The sequence below is a fragment of the Lactuca sativa genome, chromosome 7 (assembly GCF_002870075.4).
Source record: "Lactuca sativa cultivar Salinas chromosome 7, Lsat_Salinas_v11, whole genome shotgun sequence".
In the NCBI taxonomy this organism is placed as follows: domain Eukaryota; kingdom Viridiplantae; phylum Streptophyta; class Magnoliopsida; order Asterales; family Asteraceae; genus Lactuca; species Lactuca sativa.
This window is the reverse complement of record NC_056629.2, coordinates 17,602,121-17,619,006: the sequence shown is the minus strand read 5'-3', so window position 1 is coordinate 17,619,006 and position 16,886 is coordinate 17,602,121. Positions and strand designations below refer to the sequence as shown.

Genomic DNA, 16,886 nt, shown 5'->3' with positions numbered 1-16,886 from the left:
ACACCACACCCATACCAGGTGTGCGCCACACCCATACCAGGTGCGTGTCGTAACATGGCCTGGTTGGCCGTCTCAGATGCTAACACGTGTCCTTTAACGAGTGGCGAGATGTGGCAAGGAGTAGGTGCGACCATAATCTTAAAAAAAATCATCTCTTGGCCACACAAACTCCGTTTTCAACGTTCTTTATATCCACACATAGGTATTTCCGAGTACTACAACTTTCATTTAAACTTCGTCGACACTCTAATGGCCCAATATCATATAATTATTAAGGTCCAAACTATGGCCCATCTATGGCCCAATTTTCCAAATTAGGCCCACACCCTCATATGGGCCTTACCCTAAAGCCCATTAAATTATTCTAGTCCATTTGCTTGTTCTTGGATGGCCCATTAATAACCCAATTACCAAATCCAAATAGAAAGGCCCAACAATAAACCCAAGCGAAATTAGAGTTTCAAATAAAATGATGATTAGGGTTAAGTGTTCCTACTTAACCCATTAAGGACTTAATCCATTAAGTCCCACCTGTCCTTCGGTTAATTGCAATTGGTTATTAATTAATATTATAAGTTCATTAAATAATTCTGATGCGGTCCCGATAAGTCCCAAATTAGGGTTTCACGTCATTAGGGTTTTCCAAACCCTAATTAGGGTTTCCAACCCATCTTAGCCCAATAGGCCCAAAACCAAGTCCTTAAGCCCATTAGGGTTTTCCTTAGGCCAATTAAGGTTTATTACACCCATTAGTCACATGTTTGGGGCTTTTGAGTCCATTAGGGCTCCATTGGGCCCATTAGGGTTTAATAGGCCCATTAGAGTTTTAGTCCTTTGTCCAAACATCCAAACAAGTCAGTATCCAAACAAGGCACACCGGCACCCAAAACGGCGGCCGATGGCGGTAGGAGGCGGCAGCCTGCACCTTACGGTGGCGGTTAGGGTTTCTTTCTTATTATTCCATTTCCAATTAATTTTTACAAGGCTAAATCTTAAGTAAACACACACCCACTGACTAAGATAAACACACACATGGCGGCACATGGTGGTATCCACCACCTCACGGTGGTGGAGATGCATTTTCCGACCAAATAAACACCCACACACATACTTCTGGTCTGCGAGATGCACCTCAGCCACCCTCCCGGTGGCTCACAACGACGACATCAATAGATTTGGGGACGTCAGCTACCACCTCACGGTGGTGGCGGTGGTCTCTTTTGGTTCTCAGTCAAGCAGCAACAGTTCAAGCAGCCACGAAGGTGGCTATTGGTGGCAGAACAGAAAAGAAGAAGGAAGAACGAAGAGAGTGGTGGTAGTGATCGGCGGCCCTAGATGCGCCTATAGCCGGCGGCAGCAACTCGAACAACGACAATCCCGGCTATGCTGACGCCTCACGACGGTTTTTGGTTGAGGATGGTGGCGGCTGGTTGCTGATGGCAATCGGAACAGCAGCATCGACGATCCACAACAGCCTACTGACGCCCTTGCTTGCTTACGACGTAAAGGTTGGCTCCGGCAACTTGGCTTCTGTGGTGGCGAGGAGGAAGGCAGACGCGACGGCTGGAGATCTCTCGATGATGTCGGCTTGGTGGTCGGAGGAGCAAGGGTGGCCCGTGGTGGGAGATATAAGGGGGAAAGGGGGTGACGGCTACACATGGTCCTTAGGGTTAGGGTTTTCTTAAACCTTTATACCCGACTCCACTCAAGAGTTTGGCATAATGGCAATAACAATCCCTCCATGCCCCTTTTATTCAAATGTAATCCAATATTTACTCTTTCAACCCTAGCTTTGGAATTCTTCTTCAAATTAAATACGATAATTACCATTTAAACCCTCAGCATCAAAATCCTTTACACCTTAGGTACAAAATTTACTATACAACCCCTCAATATCTTTATTCCACCTCATTTCCTTTTAAGTTAAATCCAAATAATTACCATGGAGCCCCCTGTCTTCATAAATAATTATAACTGAGTCTGGAACTTACACTTTTAATCCTCAACTTCTAAATTATGCCAATTAGCTCTTCGAGACCATCCTTTGATATATAATTATTTATTTTAGGGCTACCGTTCATTAATTAATTAATTAATTAATTAAATAAATAAACGGGGTGTTACAAAGGGACACATCTTTGGACCTCCTCCCACCTTAATCTCTTTGAACTTAAATACAATCTCCTCCCTCATCCCACTTCTTTTTCATCTCCCCCTCTTTGCCTTCATCTTTATCATTTACTTAGGAGTAACTAAGATCCTTTGAGTAGGTTCAACATCTTCATCTTCATTTTGATTAGATTCAGTAGCCACATTCTCCCTTTCCTTTTGAGTAGTTTCATTACCCACATTCTCCCCTTCATTTTGATTAGTTTCATTAACCACATTCTCCCCTTCTTTTGAGCATTTTCATTACCCACACTCTCCCCTAAATTTTGTGTCGGTTGAATATATTCATGTTGATCATTGTTATTGTGTGCCCCTTCACCATCCATCATTGTTCTAGTCCTTTTAGGTAGGAATTGGTCAAAATGAAGTTGACTACTTGCATCTTTCCCTGGTCTTCTAATATTCCTTTTCGGAATAGGATCTTTGGGAGCTTCATCATTCTTGAAGGAAATATTGTTACGCCCAAAATCTTGGAATTTTCCACATCTCATAGTTTTTGGTATCCTTTCCCTATGAGTTGGATATTTAGAGTCTTGATATTCTGATGCATGCTTCCTTTTATTTACTTTAGGTCTCCCAGGAATTCTCTCACAAGAGGTGGCATTGGCTTATTGAATTTAGTCCTTTTCCATGTATTGCTTCCACCAACAGGTAAGATATTCTCTAGGTATGTTGCAATGAAATTGTCTTTATGGAAACATGGAGAAACAAAGTTAATGGGATCATTGTACACATAATTGATTGTAGCTTGTCCACGAACACATGGTTTTCTAGAGAACAACCACAATTTGCATTTGCATGAGTGATTTTGTAAATCAACATTGTAACCATCATATACGTACTTAGTCTCAAATAAATGACCTCAACTTGGTATTACCTTCCATAACCTAAAATAAACACAAGTTAATGACCGATTATAGATAATTAAATATAATTAATGTTCTAACATTTTACCTCATATCTTTCCCAAATTATACAGGTTTTTCTAGGGTGTTTGGGTCATATCCACCCTTCCAGTGGTCAGGAAAATCCCCTTGATGATAAAACCTATTTTCATTAGGTAAATCTTGATCTCCTCGAGCATTGTAAGTAAAGGTTTCTTCCTCGTTTTCCTTTATGATATAAATGAAACATTCTGAAATGTCATTCTATACAGCTTCACAACCAAATCCAATAGTAAAGAAGGCCCTACACCACGATTGTGGCTGTCTTGCCATGAGATGGTTATAACTTGATTCTGTGATGTACTTGATATTCTCCATTGAAACCACAAAGTCCCCTTCTACTGTACTTTTATCAACCTCCCAAAACTAAGTCTTTAGTTCTAACCATGTGTTTTTTCCTAAAATTTGCATTTATACGTCTTACACATTTTCTGTGCTCAGCATGTGGAAGGAGTTGTGACACAACCTTTAATAGTCCCTTTAATGTGATAAAAAAGTAATAAGGTAAAAATTTGTACAACTGTATATTCAAAGACATAATAAACATACCTTGTGTTGGTATATATGAAATAATAACTATCTCATTACCACCACCAAGATCCAAATCATCCCTCACTAACTCAATGAACCAACAACAATTGTCTTTATTCTTAACTGTAACCATTTCCCATGCTATTGGGTAGACATGATTGTCTGCATCTCTTCCAATAGCAGTTAGAATCTCACCCTTTACATGTCCCTTCAAGAAACATTCATCCAATCCTATCACTTTTCGACATCCTCTTTTCTATCTATCATTCAAATCCTTGAAGCATACATATAACCTCATGAAATAGTTGATTCCATCAGGATTACCATTTACCCCAACTTTGCATGTGCTTCCAGGATTAGACCTAAGGATTTCATCTGTATAGTCCCATACCCTACCATAGTCAACGCCGGTCCAAACATATCATGGGCCCAAGGCAAAATGAAAAAAATGTCCCCCAAAGTCATAATTAAGATAAAAGTAATTTAAAAATATACATACCGTTAAAAAATTCGATAATAGTATTAGAAACGCAGATATGGCAACATCATTACAAAAACAACATATTTACAGAAAAATACTTCTTCAATGCAACTTTAGATGCAAAGTCATTAATAATAATATCAATTTTATCTAACATATCTTTCTCTATATATAATATTGCCAAAGCATTCAACCTTTTGCAATATCGGTGACCTTCGATAATTCTTTATTACCTTCGGCTTTGAAAAACTAGTATCCGGAGATGCAACACAACAATGACATTAATAAAAATATTTAGGTAATTATCAACAACTTTAACAACTACAAATATTTATTTTTATCTAACATATATTTCTCTAGAAGGAATCAGATCGAACTCAGGCTGAAAGAATCCAATCCAAGAATCTCAAATACACACAAAATCATAAATATGATATACAAGAAAAATCATAAATCTGATATACAAACCAAATCAGAAACCTAATAACCAACCATTTTGATTAACAATACTATATCTAGTCGTAAATCAGAAATCTGATAACCAACAATTCTGATTAACATTACCATTTTGATAACCAACCATTCTGCAAGAATCAAATGAAAAAGAAAAATCAAAATGGTTGAATATTTAACACCCTTTAACTTCCAAGTGGGAGGCATCACAACCCTCACCCATCGATTAATGAGATCAATAAAGTCGGAATTCATGAATATTTAACACCCTCTTTTGATGAATCAGAGTGATGAAAGAGAGATGGAGAGTAGAAGCGGATTACGAAGATGTTGAAGAGTGAAGGCAATATCGAAATCAAAATGAGAAGTAGACGCCTATTGGTCCAATTAACTCTATTTGTTTTTTGGGCTAATTTAGAGTGGGGCTTTCTTGGGCTCCAACTAGACATATAGATAAATTATATTTACACATATATCTATATCCTAGGAATTTTAGGCCCCTTAGCGACATGAGCCCTGGGCGACCGCCCGGGATGCCCACCGCCAGGACCGAGCCTGACCATAGTGTTCCTCCAACCTTCCTTCTTGAAGGATCTTGTATGCTCAAGAATCATATTAAAGTGATATTGCTAATTAACATATGATAGTAATGGGTCACATTAGCAACAACTTGATACAACTGATTATTTATTAGAAATTGATTTCAATAAATATTTAATAAACTTGTATAATCAAATTGGAAATTATTTATTTCTTGGAAGTAATAATTTTCATTAGCAAGTAACATTACATAATTCATATGGTATGAATTAATAAGTCGTGCACAGAATTTTTGGATTAGATAAATTTTTTTGTCTTTTACCAAAAAGTTAGAGTTTATATTTTATAAACTTGGTTTATAAAATATAAAATCATTTTGTCTTCTTTTATCTCCTATTTTCAAAATTAAGAGAAGAAGAAAGAAGGCATGGTTGTTTGATTAATTTAATCAAAAGAATACATGACTTACAAAGCATGGGGGACAAGCATGGTCTAGAGACATGAAGGCTTAAGAGGTTAAGAACTTATGTGTAAAAGAATCACTTTATGGAGGCTTTCATGCCTTCCTTTTGTGTAGGAACAAAACTATAACATGTATCTTATATGCATGCTCTCTCTATTTTGCAAAAGGCTTTTGTTTTACTTGTTGCATTTATGCTCTTTTTGGTTCATGTTTTGATAAGAACTAAAGCTTAAAATATTAAGAGTTTTATACAAAAGAACTAGCATTGTACACCAAGTTGAGTCATTGTTGGTGTCTCTAAAGTTCATCATTCTTCATCAACTTCCAAGCCTTCAAAGAGGATCCAAAGAACTACAAAGGTTGTCAATTCTTTATCTCTTCTTTGGTTGGTGTTTAAATCTTTCTACAACTTGCAAGATGATCCGTGGTGGGTTTAAGCTTGTCTAATGTTATTCAAATGATCAAGTCTTCCGTTGCCTAAAATCATGTTTTTGAAACTAATTTTGAATAAAACCCAACAATTGGTATCAAGAGCCGCCTTGCAAGTTTGGTTAGATTTTTTGATTTTTGGAAATCTTAGTTTTTCGAGAATATAGATAACTTGGTTTTGTATAAAAACAAGTTCATACATATTTTCTATGACAACTTTATAATTGTTATTTTTTTATGTGAAAAAAGTTTCATGTATCTTTTGTCATTTAAAGTTGTCTTAGAAAAAACAAAGATTGTTTAATGTGTATGTTGATATGTATGATGTGCATAAACTATCCAATGACCATTGTGTTTGTTGTGTTTGTTGTTTCTATTATAAAATTGGTTGTAATAATTTGTTTATTCATATGGTATGTAATAAATAAAATAGATTAGTTTTCTTGGTTTATTTTTATAAGTAATAGATTAGTTGTTAGAAATAATTTATTTGTATAAAAATGTAACAAAAAATGAAGTTGGACCCATTTTTTGAATACCAAAGAGCAATTTTCGCGATTAACAACATGCTCAAAGTTAGTGACAGCTTCTGAAAAGTGTCACTGATGTTGTTTCTTAAGGGCTGTTGGACTTTTAGCGACAATTGTTAAATTATTGCCTTCAATAAGCTTTTCTAATCTTTTGCGAGCAATGTGTGTTTTATCAAGTGAGAGATTCTACAACAACATTACAAAATATATTTTGTTCCCTTAAAATATCCCTTTTGGAATGGACTTGACATTTTTTGTGTTGGCTTACAAATAATATCATTAGTTGGTTATGTTTATGTACTTATATTTTATGCATGTTTGTGTTGTTTATTTTATGCAATTATTATGTGTGGTCAATAAATTAGTTTTTGACATGCTAAAATAATTTTTGGACAAAATAAAAATCACATGGAATTTGGTTTTCAAGATTTATAATATGGACATAAGACGCAACAAATTATTGTTTTAGAATAAAATCCGGTTTTATAAAAATATTAATAGCATTAAATTTTGAAATACTCAAATATAAGTTTTAAAATGGTGATTTTTATGACTTATAAAAACTTCAAATATATAAGTAATAAAATGAAGTTTTATTAAAGATATAAAATGTTCAAATGCACTCAAACTTAATATGGTTATTAAAATTGAATCTCGTCAAATTATATAAAACCTAGTTTTTTATTTAGAACCTTTAAAAGTGATTTTCTTTTTAAAAATTGGTACGATGATTTATTATATGCATGTAATAACCATGATATCATATGTTTTTAAAATTAGAATTATAAAATATGCAAAAGACCCTTTTAGAAACCTAAAATCTATGCAATCCATTTTGAAGAACACTTACACATCTCTTGTACGCACTAATGGGATAAAGGTCACATAATCGCTTAGTGTTATCTTTTAATTATTTGGATGTTTTCACGATTTCTATAACAAATTTATAGGCCGATTACACATGTTTTTCATATTGGATGAGTTGATTAGAAATCTTTTGTGATAAATGTCACCTAAGCAAGAGAGTATTGATGCATAAATGGGATCAAAAATGTCTAATTAAATTTGTTATTAGCGATCCCATAAATCTAGGAATTATATAGTAAGATATAATTGGTAATTTATATATACCGGGTCGGATTCAAATAGATGGGATAAACAATACCTAACCATTTATTTTTTGCAATTTGGATCCTAGACTTTGATAATTAATGTTTTTGGAAACTAAAAGGGTATTAATTATTAAAGAGTTTAAATATTGAAAACAATAAATGAATTTTGTTAAAATTTTGAAGCTAAATAATCCATTCTCATTACCATGAATTGTCATTTTTTTAAATAATTTAATGAAACAATAACATTAACTAGATACAACTTTAATGAATGGGTTCATGTCTTAAGAGGCAGTTTCGTGAGAGATATGAAAATGTATACTCTTAAAGTTCCTATTCCTAAAATATTTACTTTGAGCAACTGACTTGAACATAACACCTAGTAAAGGCATCACTGTGATGCTAAAGATGTTTCTAATATCAAACTAGGAATAATTATTCCTGACTTCAGGAAGTCTTGAATAATATATATATATATATATATATATATATATATATATATATATATATATATATATATATATATATGATATAACAAGTTAACCAATATTCCAATAAATACGGTGATATTTTGTTTAAACTAGTTTAAACATTTGGAATAGTTCAAAGCCAAAAGGAATCACCTTGTGTGATCTAGGAGGCACATGTTTTATGGACTGAACACCTTTAAGTCCAATAAATTATAAGGCCCACATAGATGGATCTTGTTTCTTTTTGGATAAATTGGACACTAGAAGAGGATCTGCACCTCTTATCTAGAAAGAAAGTCTGGAAGAGACTACTACTCCAGGTATCTACTAGATAGAACTCATACTTTTCATATAACGCTTAGGTACTTGTTACTTAAATGTTAATCTAATATTTGTAAATGGTTTGTAGATATTTACAAAAGAGTAACCAACTGAGCACAATCAAGTTGAAACTACATTCTTGGAGTTTAATTTATTAATTATGCTAGGAACATAATTACTTGTGATATAAAACAATGTTTGTTTTAGAACAATATATGTTTTGATTTATCTTGTCTAAATATATGTCTAAGATATTTTAATTTATGAATGATTGATTATTTACATAAATCGTTTTTCATAACGATCACCTTCATATTCGGAAATGATTAAAATTCTGATTATGAGAGTAGATCTCTTAATAAGAATTATAAAGTAAATATCATTGTTTTAGGAATAACAACTTCTATACGAAAAATATTTTGACTTAAACTTATTTCAAAATCAAACTCATCTTTGACATTGTTATCTTTATTATATAAATGACATTTACATATTCCAAATTCAAGAAATGGATATTTGAAGGCAAATAATATTGTTTATTTGACATATGTAAATCTTATTTATATATAAAATAATATAGTTGTTGATGGGGGTCGTGAAATGTTGCTAAACGTTCACCACCGTCTATATCAATATAATATGAATCTTGCGCAAGTAGGAGATTGAAAGATCTTGTATGCTCAAGAATCATATTAAATAGATATTGTTAATTAACATATGATACTAATGAGTCACACTGACAACAACGTGATAAAATTTATTTTTCATTAAAATATGATTTTAATAAATATTCAATAAATTCTTATAATCAAATTGGAAATTATTTATTTTTTGGAAGTAATATTTTTTATTAGCAAATAACATTATATAATTGATATGGTATGAATTAATAAGTCATACACAAACATTTTAGACTAGATAAATTCTTTTGTCTTTTACCAAAAGGTTAGAGTTTATATTTTATAAACTTGGTTTATAAAATATAAAAAAGCTTTTTATCTTCTTTTAGCTCATAGTTTTGATATTAAGAGAAGAAGAAAGAAGGCACATTTGTTTGATTAATTTAATTGAAGGAATACATGACTTACAATGCATGGTCTAGTGACATCACGACTTAAGAGGTTAAGAACTTATGTGTAAAAGAATCACTTTATGAAGTCTTTCATGCCTTTCTTTTGTGTAGGCACAAAACCGTAACATGCATCTTATATGCATGCTCTCTCTATTTTGCAAAAGGCTTTTGTTTTACTTCTTGCATTTATGCTCTCTTTGGTTCATATTTTGATATGAACTAAAGTTTAAGAGATTAAGAGTTTTATACAAAAGAACTAACATTCTACATCAAGTTGAGTCATTGTTGGTGTCTCTAAAGTTCATCATTCTTCATCAACTTTCAAGCCTCCCAAGAGGATCCAAAGAACTACGAAGGTTGTCATTTCTTCATCTCTTCTTTGGTTGGTGTTTAAATATTTTTACAACTTTCAAGATGATCCTTGGTGGGTTTAAACATGTTTTATGTTATTCAAATGATTAAGTCTTCCGTTGCCTAAAATCATGTTTTGAAACTAATTTTGAATAAAACCCAACACCTCTATTATCTCCTTAGCCTGTGACATTGCTCTTTAACATTTCCCCTTGGATACATTCACTAAAAACCTCCTCAAAACATCTTCTTTCGTCTCATCCAGTGTCATCTTGGGCTTCCTGATGACATCTTGCAAGTAGTGTTTGGCTAACCAATTAGAAGTAACTAAGCTACCAAAGTTGTAATTCATAGCATAAAGATGAGTCTTAACAATGAATTTAATTTAAAATGTCATTTCATTATACTTCCAACCAGCTGACAAGGGGACTCATAAAACTCACCTAATTCATGCTTCATTTATTTCCAAAGTTGGTTTGGATCATGGGCCCTATACTCCACACAAACTTCATTATCATTTACCTCTAGTATGTAGCGATGCTTAGCCTCCTCGACACCATGTCGATTTTGATCATCCCTCATCATGTCTATACCCCACTTTAACATATTTTCGTCACACAATAAGTTAAGTAAAGGGTCATTATAGAGGTTGGATGAGGGTTTAAAGGTTTTTAGTGAAAAATCCAAGAAATTGAAGTCAAAAAATTCATCATCTCAGTCTGAGTCTTCAACGTATACCTTCTGAGGGCTTTTGTCTTTGTGTTTCTTGGTACCAGAAGTAGAAGCCATCTGTTAAATGTGCAAAAACGAACTTGCTAGTGATCTTTACGTGAGGAAAAAACTCATGTACACTTCAATTTCATTTTAACATCCACTTACCTTGCACTAGCGTAGTGTGTATCAGCAACAAATTCTTGAGCTCAACAAAATGACAATGGTGATTTTCACAATCCATTTTCAAACCCCTCTACCCAATGTTCATATGCATGAAACCCTTTTTGAGGGTGAGAGTTTTTAAAGATGAACAGTTATGGAGTGAAAGGTGATGGATGTTTCAACGAAAGAGGTGACTGGCCGAGAAAGGTTACCGTTTATTATCCGACTATTGGTTTTTAATTGATAACTATGTGTAACTATTGAGACCATGGTGAACGAAAAATTAAATATGATGTTTTTTTCGAATTAAGTGTGTAAAAGTTAGGGCTTTTATGGTATTTGCCCAAAAGGAAGTTAAAAACTAGTTGTTATAGCCGTTACTCTCTCTCTCTCTCTCTCCTTGGTAGTGGGTTGTCGTGCACCCTCTCACTTTGGCATGCCATGGTGGTGTCGAACCTTATGTTTACCCAGTCCCCATAGTTTAATACAATAGTTTAACGTTATGAGAGCCTTATGATGTTATAGGTGATTGTCATATTGCATATTTGGGTCCATTTTTTAGATACTTTTGTGGAAAATGACTTACACTATAATGTTCATTCATCAACCATTTGATATACACTAGAAAGAGAATCTTATGGGCCTGAATCCAGATAAAATATGTGTATGTAATGGTGATAATATATAGATAAAGTAATTTTAAACTTTGAAATGGAATTTGTTTTTTCAAGTGTATAACACGCTCTATGGCATTTGCTACATTTTGCGTGGTTGCTCATATACTTTTTTGTATTATGCAATTCTTGTTTCATTCCATCAAAACTAAAATACTTTCCATTCCTTATATATTTACAAGATCTCTTGTTTCGTCACCCGTGAAGCATTGTTAAAAACATTTGGTTGATAAAACATTTCTAACACTATGTATCCCACTAAATGTTGCTATTTCATGGGCTAGTGGAATTACTTATTGAATTCGGTTTGACATGTAGTATTTAGGAACATTGCACTTAAAAGATTGAAATTCGATTCAAAGCTTTTAACTTATGAAAGAAAGATTGTGCCAAAGCCAATGGACCACCAAAGAATACCGAAATATGCAATGTGGAAGCTTTAGAAAAGGTCAAACTATTAGAATATCTTATAAAATCATGTGGTGGCAAGTTTCCTCATTTTGTGTGGCACATGTTGGCTTTTCCAAAACAAACGGACCCAACAATTGTAAAACTTTTGTAATTTACCATGTTTTGACCTCAATAAATTTGAATTATATCGTATAAAAAGCTTTTCTATCAATAAAAGGGTTCAATAATCATTCATGTTTCCCCCTTCCTAAAACTCAAATAAATTTGGCACTTAAATCTTGAAATTGAAAAAGGGAACAAACAAAGTTAATTGGTCAAACTTTATCTTTACATATTTTGAAAGTTTTGCAAAAAAAAGCATCTTGACCAATACATTTCAACTCTTGCTTTCTTATCTAATTATGGTAATTTTCTTATTCTTTACATATTTGGTGGTTGGGTTTGGTATTCCTTATTCCATCAAGTTTCATTTTCTAATCTAAACTTAGAATATTTCCCTATTATTATTATTATCATTACTATTATTAGTAGTATTATTAGACTCCATGTTCCATGTGCTTTCATTATTCCTATCATTAAAAATCAATCTTAGGAGGTTAAAAGTCGCCATTATGTAATCAACATAAACTTCCCAACAAAAATAAACCTAACCCGTTTCTAGAAATAGAGTTTGGTGAATCTATTCTATAACAACAAATACACACTTGCTTTCTTTCAAAGGTATCTCAACAAAAAATAAAAACATTTTACAAATAAAAACCCAAAAAAACAAGAAAATTAACCTCTTTCATTCCACTCTATATAGTATATATTCACGATCAAAGCTTCGCATCTCATCATCATATAAAATCATAATTCTCAAAACCTATATTTTCAAGACTCAAAAAAAACTTCAATAAAACCTTCAAGTAAACACTCTCCATTGTAAACCGCTTCGTGTGATGTCTTCTGTTAGCTCTAAATTATAACTTTTTAAGTAGCAATTCCTGAAATCAAATAGTATCAAACAAGAAGGTAAGTGTTATGTGCTTGTATGCTATGCTACATTATTCATAACACTTCACTTGGCATGTATGATATACCTCTATTCGATCCATTTCCAAAACCATAACCAAAGAAACCAGGTACTTCAAGCTCAGGCGACAATGGCCGCCATGTGGGGTCAACAGAAAACAAATCACCACCACCACCACCGCCACCGCCACCACCATTAATCTCACCATACAAAGAGGTTGGTGTAATGCTATTACCACCATTTCTTCTGTATCCAATAGGATTCCTACCAATGAAGCTAGAATTCCCACCACCACCAACACCACCTTGATCGGAATCAAGATTACTCCAAATCGCTCCATTACTACCAAACCCAATTCCAGGAGCAAAGGAATCACCAATTGAACCGTTTCTATAATTCTGACTCCCATTACTCCATATGTTGTGATTTAGTGAGCTAATGAGAGATTCATTTCCGGTTCCACCACCTCCCATGGCATATCTGTTTGAACCGACACTAAACATAGGGTTTATGTTTAACACACGCCCATACCCAACACCGGAATTAACAATTCCATTCCCTCCATAGTTCGTACCTAAACCGGAATCAGAGTTGGGTCCCACATTAGATAGGCTAAACGGTGGTAATCCACCCCGAACACCACTCACTAAACTAAACCTACCATCTGTTCTTTGGTTATATCCATTAACAAAACTATTAACTCTACTTAATCCATAATTACGAATAGGCCCTGGAGATATCTCCTTAGGAACTGCACGTTTCACTTCCACCATTTTACCATTGAGTTCATGGAAAGTTTTCAGCAAAACTTTGTCAACGGATTCTTCTGATTTATAAGTAATGAATCCAAAACCTCGAGGTCTTTGGGTGTTGTGATCATACATCACCACTACGTCTGTAATTATCCCGAATTGATCAAAATAGTTCTTGAAATCGAGTTCTGAGACTGTTGGCGCTAAACCTCCCACGAAAATCTTTTTGCTACTGGTTTGACTTGGCGAAGGGGAACCATGAATGCTGCCATTGTTGCTCCTGTTAATGGTTTGTTGATCGTCCCTAGGGACAGCTTTCTTTGCTTCTACCTGATGATCGAAATCAGTAAAATTGGAAGAAAAAGAAGAGAAATGAGAGATGATAATGGTTAATGGAACTCACTGTTCTACCATCTATGATATGTTTTTCCTTGACGACTCTTTCAGCGACAACAGGGTTTAAAAAAACTACAAAACCAAACCCGCGAGCACGACCTGTGATTCGATCCTTCATGATTACGGCTTCAATTACTTCACCGAAAGTCTGAAAATATTCCCTTAAACTATCTTCATTGGTGTCCCATGAAATCCCACCGATGAACAACTTCCCAGGGTCCATTTCTGTTATATGCATAAACTCAACATTGTTCAATTTCGTATTTCAAATCTGAATTTTCAATTGGATGACCATCACTAATAGAAAATTAATGTAGTATTTGAATATCATAACATAGATCTAACTATCTTATACGTAATTCACACAGTAAGTTGGATAACCGACAATCTGTAAGTAATCGACCAATATATCTCAGATGCAACAGCATCGGAATGCAGATTAAGTAAGACGAACAAACAGAAGTTCCAATTTTTATTAAACAATAATCATACCAGAAAATTTGATGAGTATTTGTAACTGAGAAATGGGCAGTTCCGGATTTAATCAAAGAGCACTGGATCTTCGATAAATCGATACTCAATCAACCCACAAATCGGAATTCCTACAATAACAAGAAAAAACTGTTTATTTTTGTACTTCAAAATTATAAATTGATCAAAAAGATCAACAACCCAGGATTGCTATAGCCAAAATTTACCAAGTGAGAATAACAAGATGACCAATTGGATTGAGAATCTAAAACCTGATTGGAGGCATGGGTAAAGAGAAGAGGCGCCCTTTCGGGCAATTCACAGTTTGTTTTAGTTTCACAATGAGTCTTTTAAAGTTGGAAGATGAACAAAGAGAAAGGGAGGAGAAAGAAGAAGAAAAGATTCGGAAATGGCGGAAGATATATCTTGTTATATAGAGAAGAGGAGAGGGATAGAGGCCTTCGCTATCCTCTCCTGTAAGAAAATGGAGAGGCGGAGACCTTGCAAGGGGGTGGGTGACATATAATTTTAAATTGTTTGTCATAGTAAATTCTTATACTATTTACTTATTTATTAAAGAAAACAAAGTGTACATAAGTTTTGCTTCCAAATTTCATGAAAATTATTGTATAAAGTATAAAAGGATTTTAAGTAATTTAATTTAATCATAAAATTTTGAATAGTAAACAGTTAGAGTTTCGTATTTGTTAAAGGGAAATATTTAGAAAAGTATTAAATTTGAGTTTTGTATTTGTTAAAAGGGAAATCTTTATAAAAGTATTAAATTTTAAATCATGTTTAATTAAGTCATAATTCCTTTTTAGTAATTAAGTTTAAAAAACTTGTAATTGTTAATATATTTAACTGATCAAAATAGAATATGATAATTTTTCGATCAAAATTTAAAGATTTTTTAAAATTAATTTTTTTAATTATGTAATATTTTTTATCCTACACAAAAATATTATGTTACTATTATCTTATTGTATTTCTTTGATTCACCGATGATATTATCTTATAATGTTTTTTGGAGTAAAAATAATAATATAAAAGTTAGAAAAATTATCTTTAGAATTTTTTTTTTCAAACAATTGATATCAATGTTATTAAAATCGTGATTCTGATTATATGATCGTACGATTCTATGATCATAACTAGGTAAAATAATTATGATTATACTAGAGTCATTTTTTTTAGATAAGACCGAGGTATCATCGTAACATTTTATCATAAGATCATTGTTGTTGTTGTTGTTGTTGTTGTTGTTATTATTATTATTATTATTATTATTTTGAATCTAATATTTTGTCTTTGACTAACTAAGTGCATCGAATATGAGCCCTAGAAAATATTTTTGGATTTTTATTGTTAAATAATTTCTAAGAGATAGCATGTTTAAGGTTTAAAGAATTTATTGTAAACTAAATGTTACCGATGGATGGAAAAGAATATATATATTTTTTAATTTTTAAAATGTTTTGATAGGATAGTATTAATCTTACAATCATAATTTTACAAAGCAGAAAACGATTAAGATCCCGATCTAGATGTAACACCTTGTTTTCACTTTCAGATTAATAAAAAAATAAGTTTTATGTAACGTCCCAAAAACCCAGAACCAAAAATTTTGTTTTTATATTAAATAAACATCAACCAAACGTGTTAATCAAAACCATAAGAATGTGATAATGTATCGATAATCATCCAAAATACATCATAGTCAATAAAGCGAAAAAAAATCATGGTATGTGCGATGCGATCACCCCGAGTTCTTCCCCTTCGAACCTGAAGTACCTGAAACATACACTGAAAACCGTAAACACTAGGCTTAGAGAGTTTCCCAAAATACCTCACACCATGCATACAATAGGCCATGCCCACCATCCATCGAGCCCCGCTCGGAACAGATATGCCAGTAATATGCGATGGGCCCGCCCAACATACTCATTAGGCCACGTATGGCATCGGGCCCCGTCCGACATACATACAACATATGCAAGAGTTGCACAGACAACTAGCATACAAATAACAATAATCCATGGGTCGGCATTGGTGTCTTCGACCTGCCAAACACTAGGAGGAGACTCACGTCAAACTGCTGAAAAATCAAATAAATGCTCGGACTACTGATCTGAGAAATCTTTGCATTAAATATGATCAAATAGTAGCCTAATTAATAATTAGGTCATAAACCATAAACGAGGCTTTAATTCACTAATCTCGACTCCTAAGGTAAAATACCATTTTACCATCTCCTTAAGTGGCCCAACTCAATGGTACTCAAAGCCTTAAAATGTCCCAAATTCAAAAGACATTCAAAGCACAAAATCCTACAGTCTAAAAGTGGCCCAAAATCAAAGGAAGCCCACAACACGGCATACGCCCCGCGTACCCGACCCGTACAACCCGCATTGACCCGAAAACG

At 33.3% G+C, this 16,886-nt stretch overlaps 1 protein-coding gene across 3 annotated transcripts; it reads right to left on the bottom strand.

Moving 5' to 3' along the window:
- Positions 1–12,509: 12,509 nt before the first annotated feature.
- Positions 12,510–14,980, bottom strand: LOC111890915 (heterogeneous nuclear ribonucleoprotein 1). Of its 3 annotated transcripts, XM_023886985.3 has the most exons (5): positions 14,689–14,979; positions 14,483–14,592; positions 13,998–14,215; positions 12,910–13,924; positions 12,510–12,813 (listed from the first exon to the last, which is right to left on the bottom strand). In XM_023886985.3, exons 3-5 carry the CDS (start codon positions 14,211–14,213, stop codon positions 12,800–12,802), a joined length of 1,245 nt encoding a protein of 414 aa, XP_023742753.1. In that variant the 5' UTR covers positions 14,214–14,215; positions 14,483–14,592; positions 14,689–14,979; the 3' UTR covers positions 12,510–12,799. The 3 variants fall into 3 exon arrangements, with proteins under 3 accessions (XP_023742753.1, XP_023742751.1, XP_023742752.1); XM_023886983.3 differs by having other exon boundaries at positions 12,510–13,924; positions 14,689–14,980; XM_023886984.3 differs by having other exon boundaries at positions 12,510–13,924; positions 14,734–14,980.
- Between the last annotated feature and the right edge of the window lie 1,906 nt (positions 14,981–16,886).

Bases quoted from the DNA above. Each gene is read 5' to 3' on its own strand.
- LOC111890915 (XM_023886983.3), bottom strand. From the start codon at position 14,213: ATGGACCCTGGGAAGTTGTTCATCGGTGGGATTTCATGGGACACCAAT. The intron at 13,925-13,997 runs GTGAGTTCCATT...TTCGATCATCAG, and splicing joins ATATCATAGATGGTAGAACA to GTAGAAGCAAAGAAAGCTGT.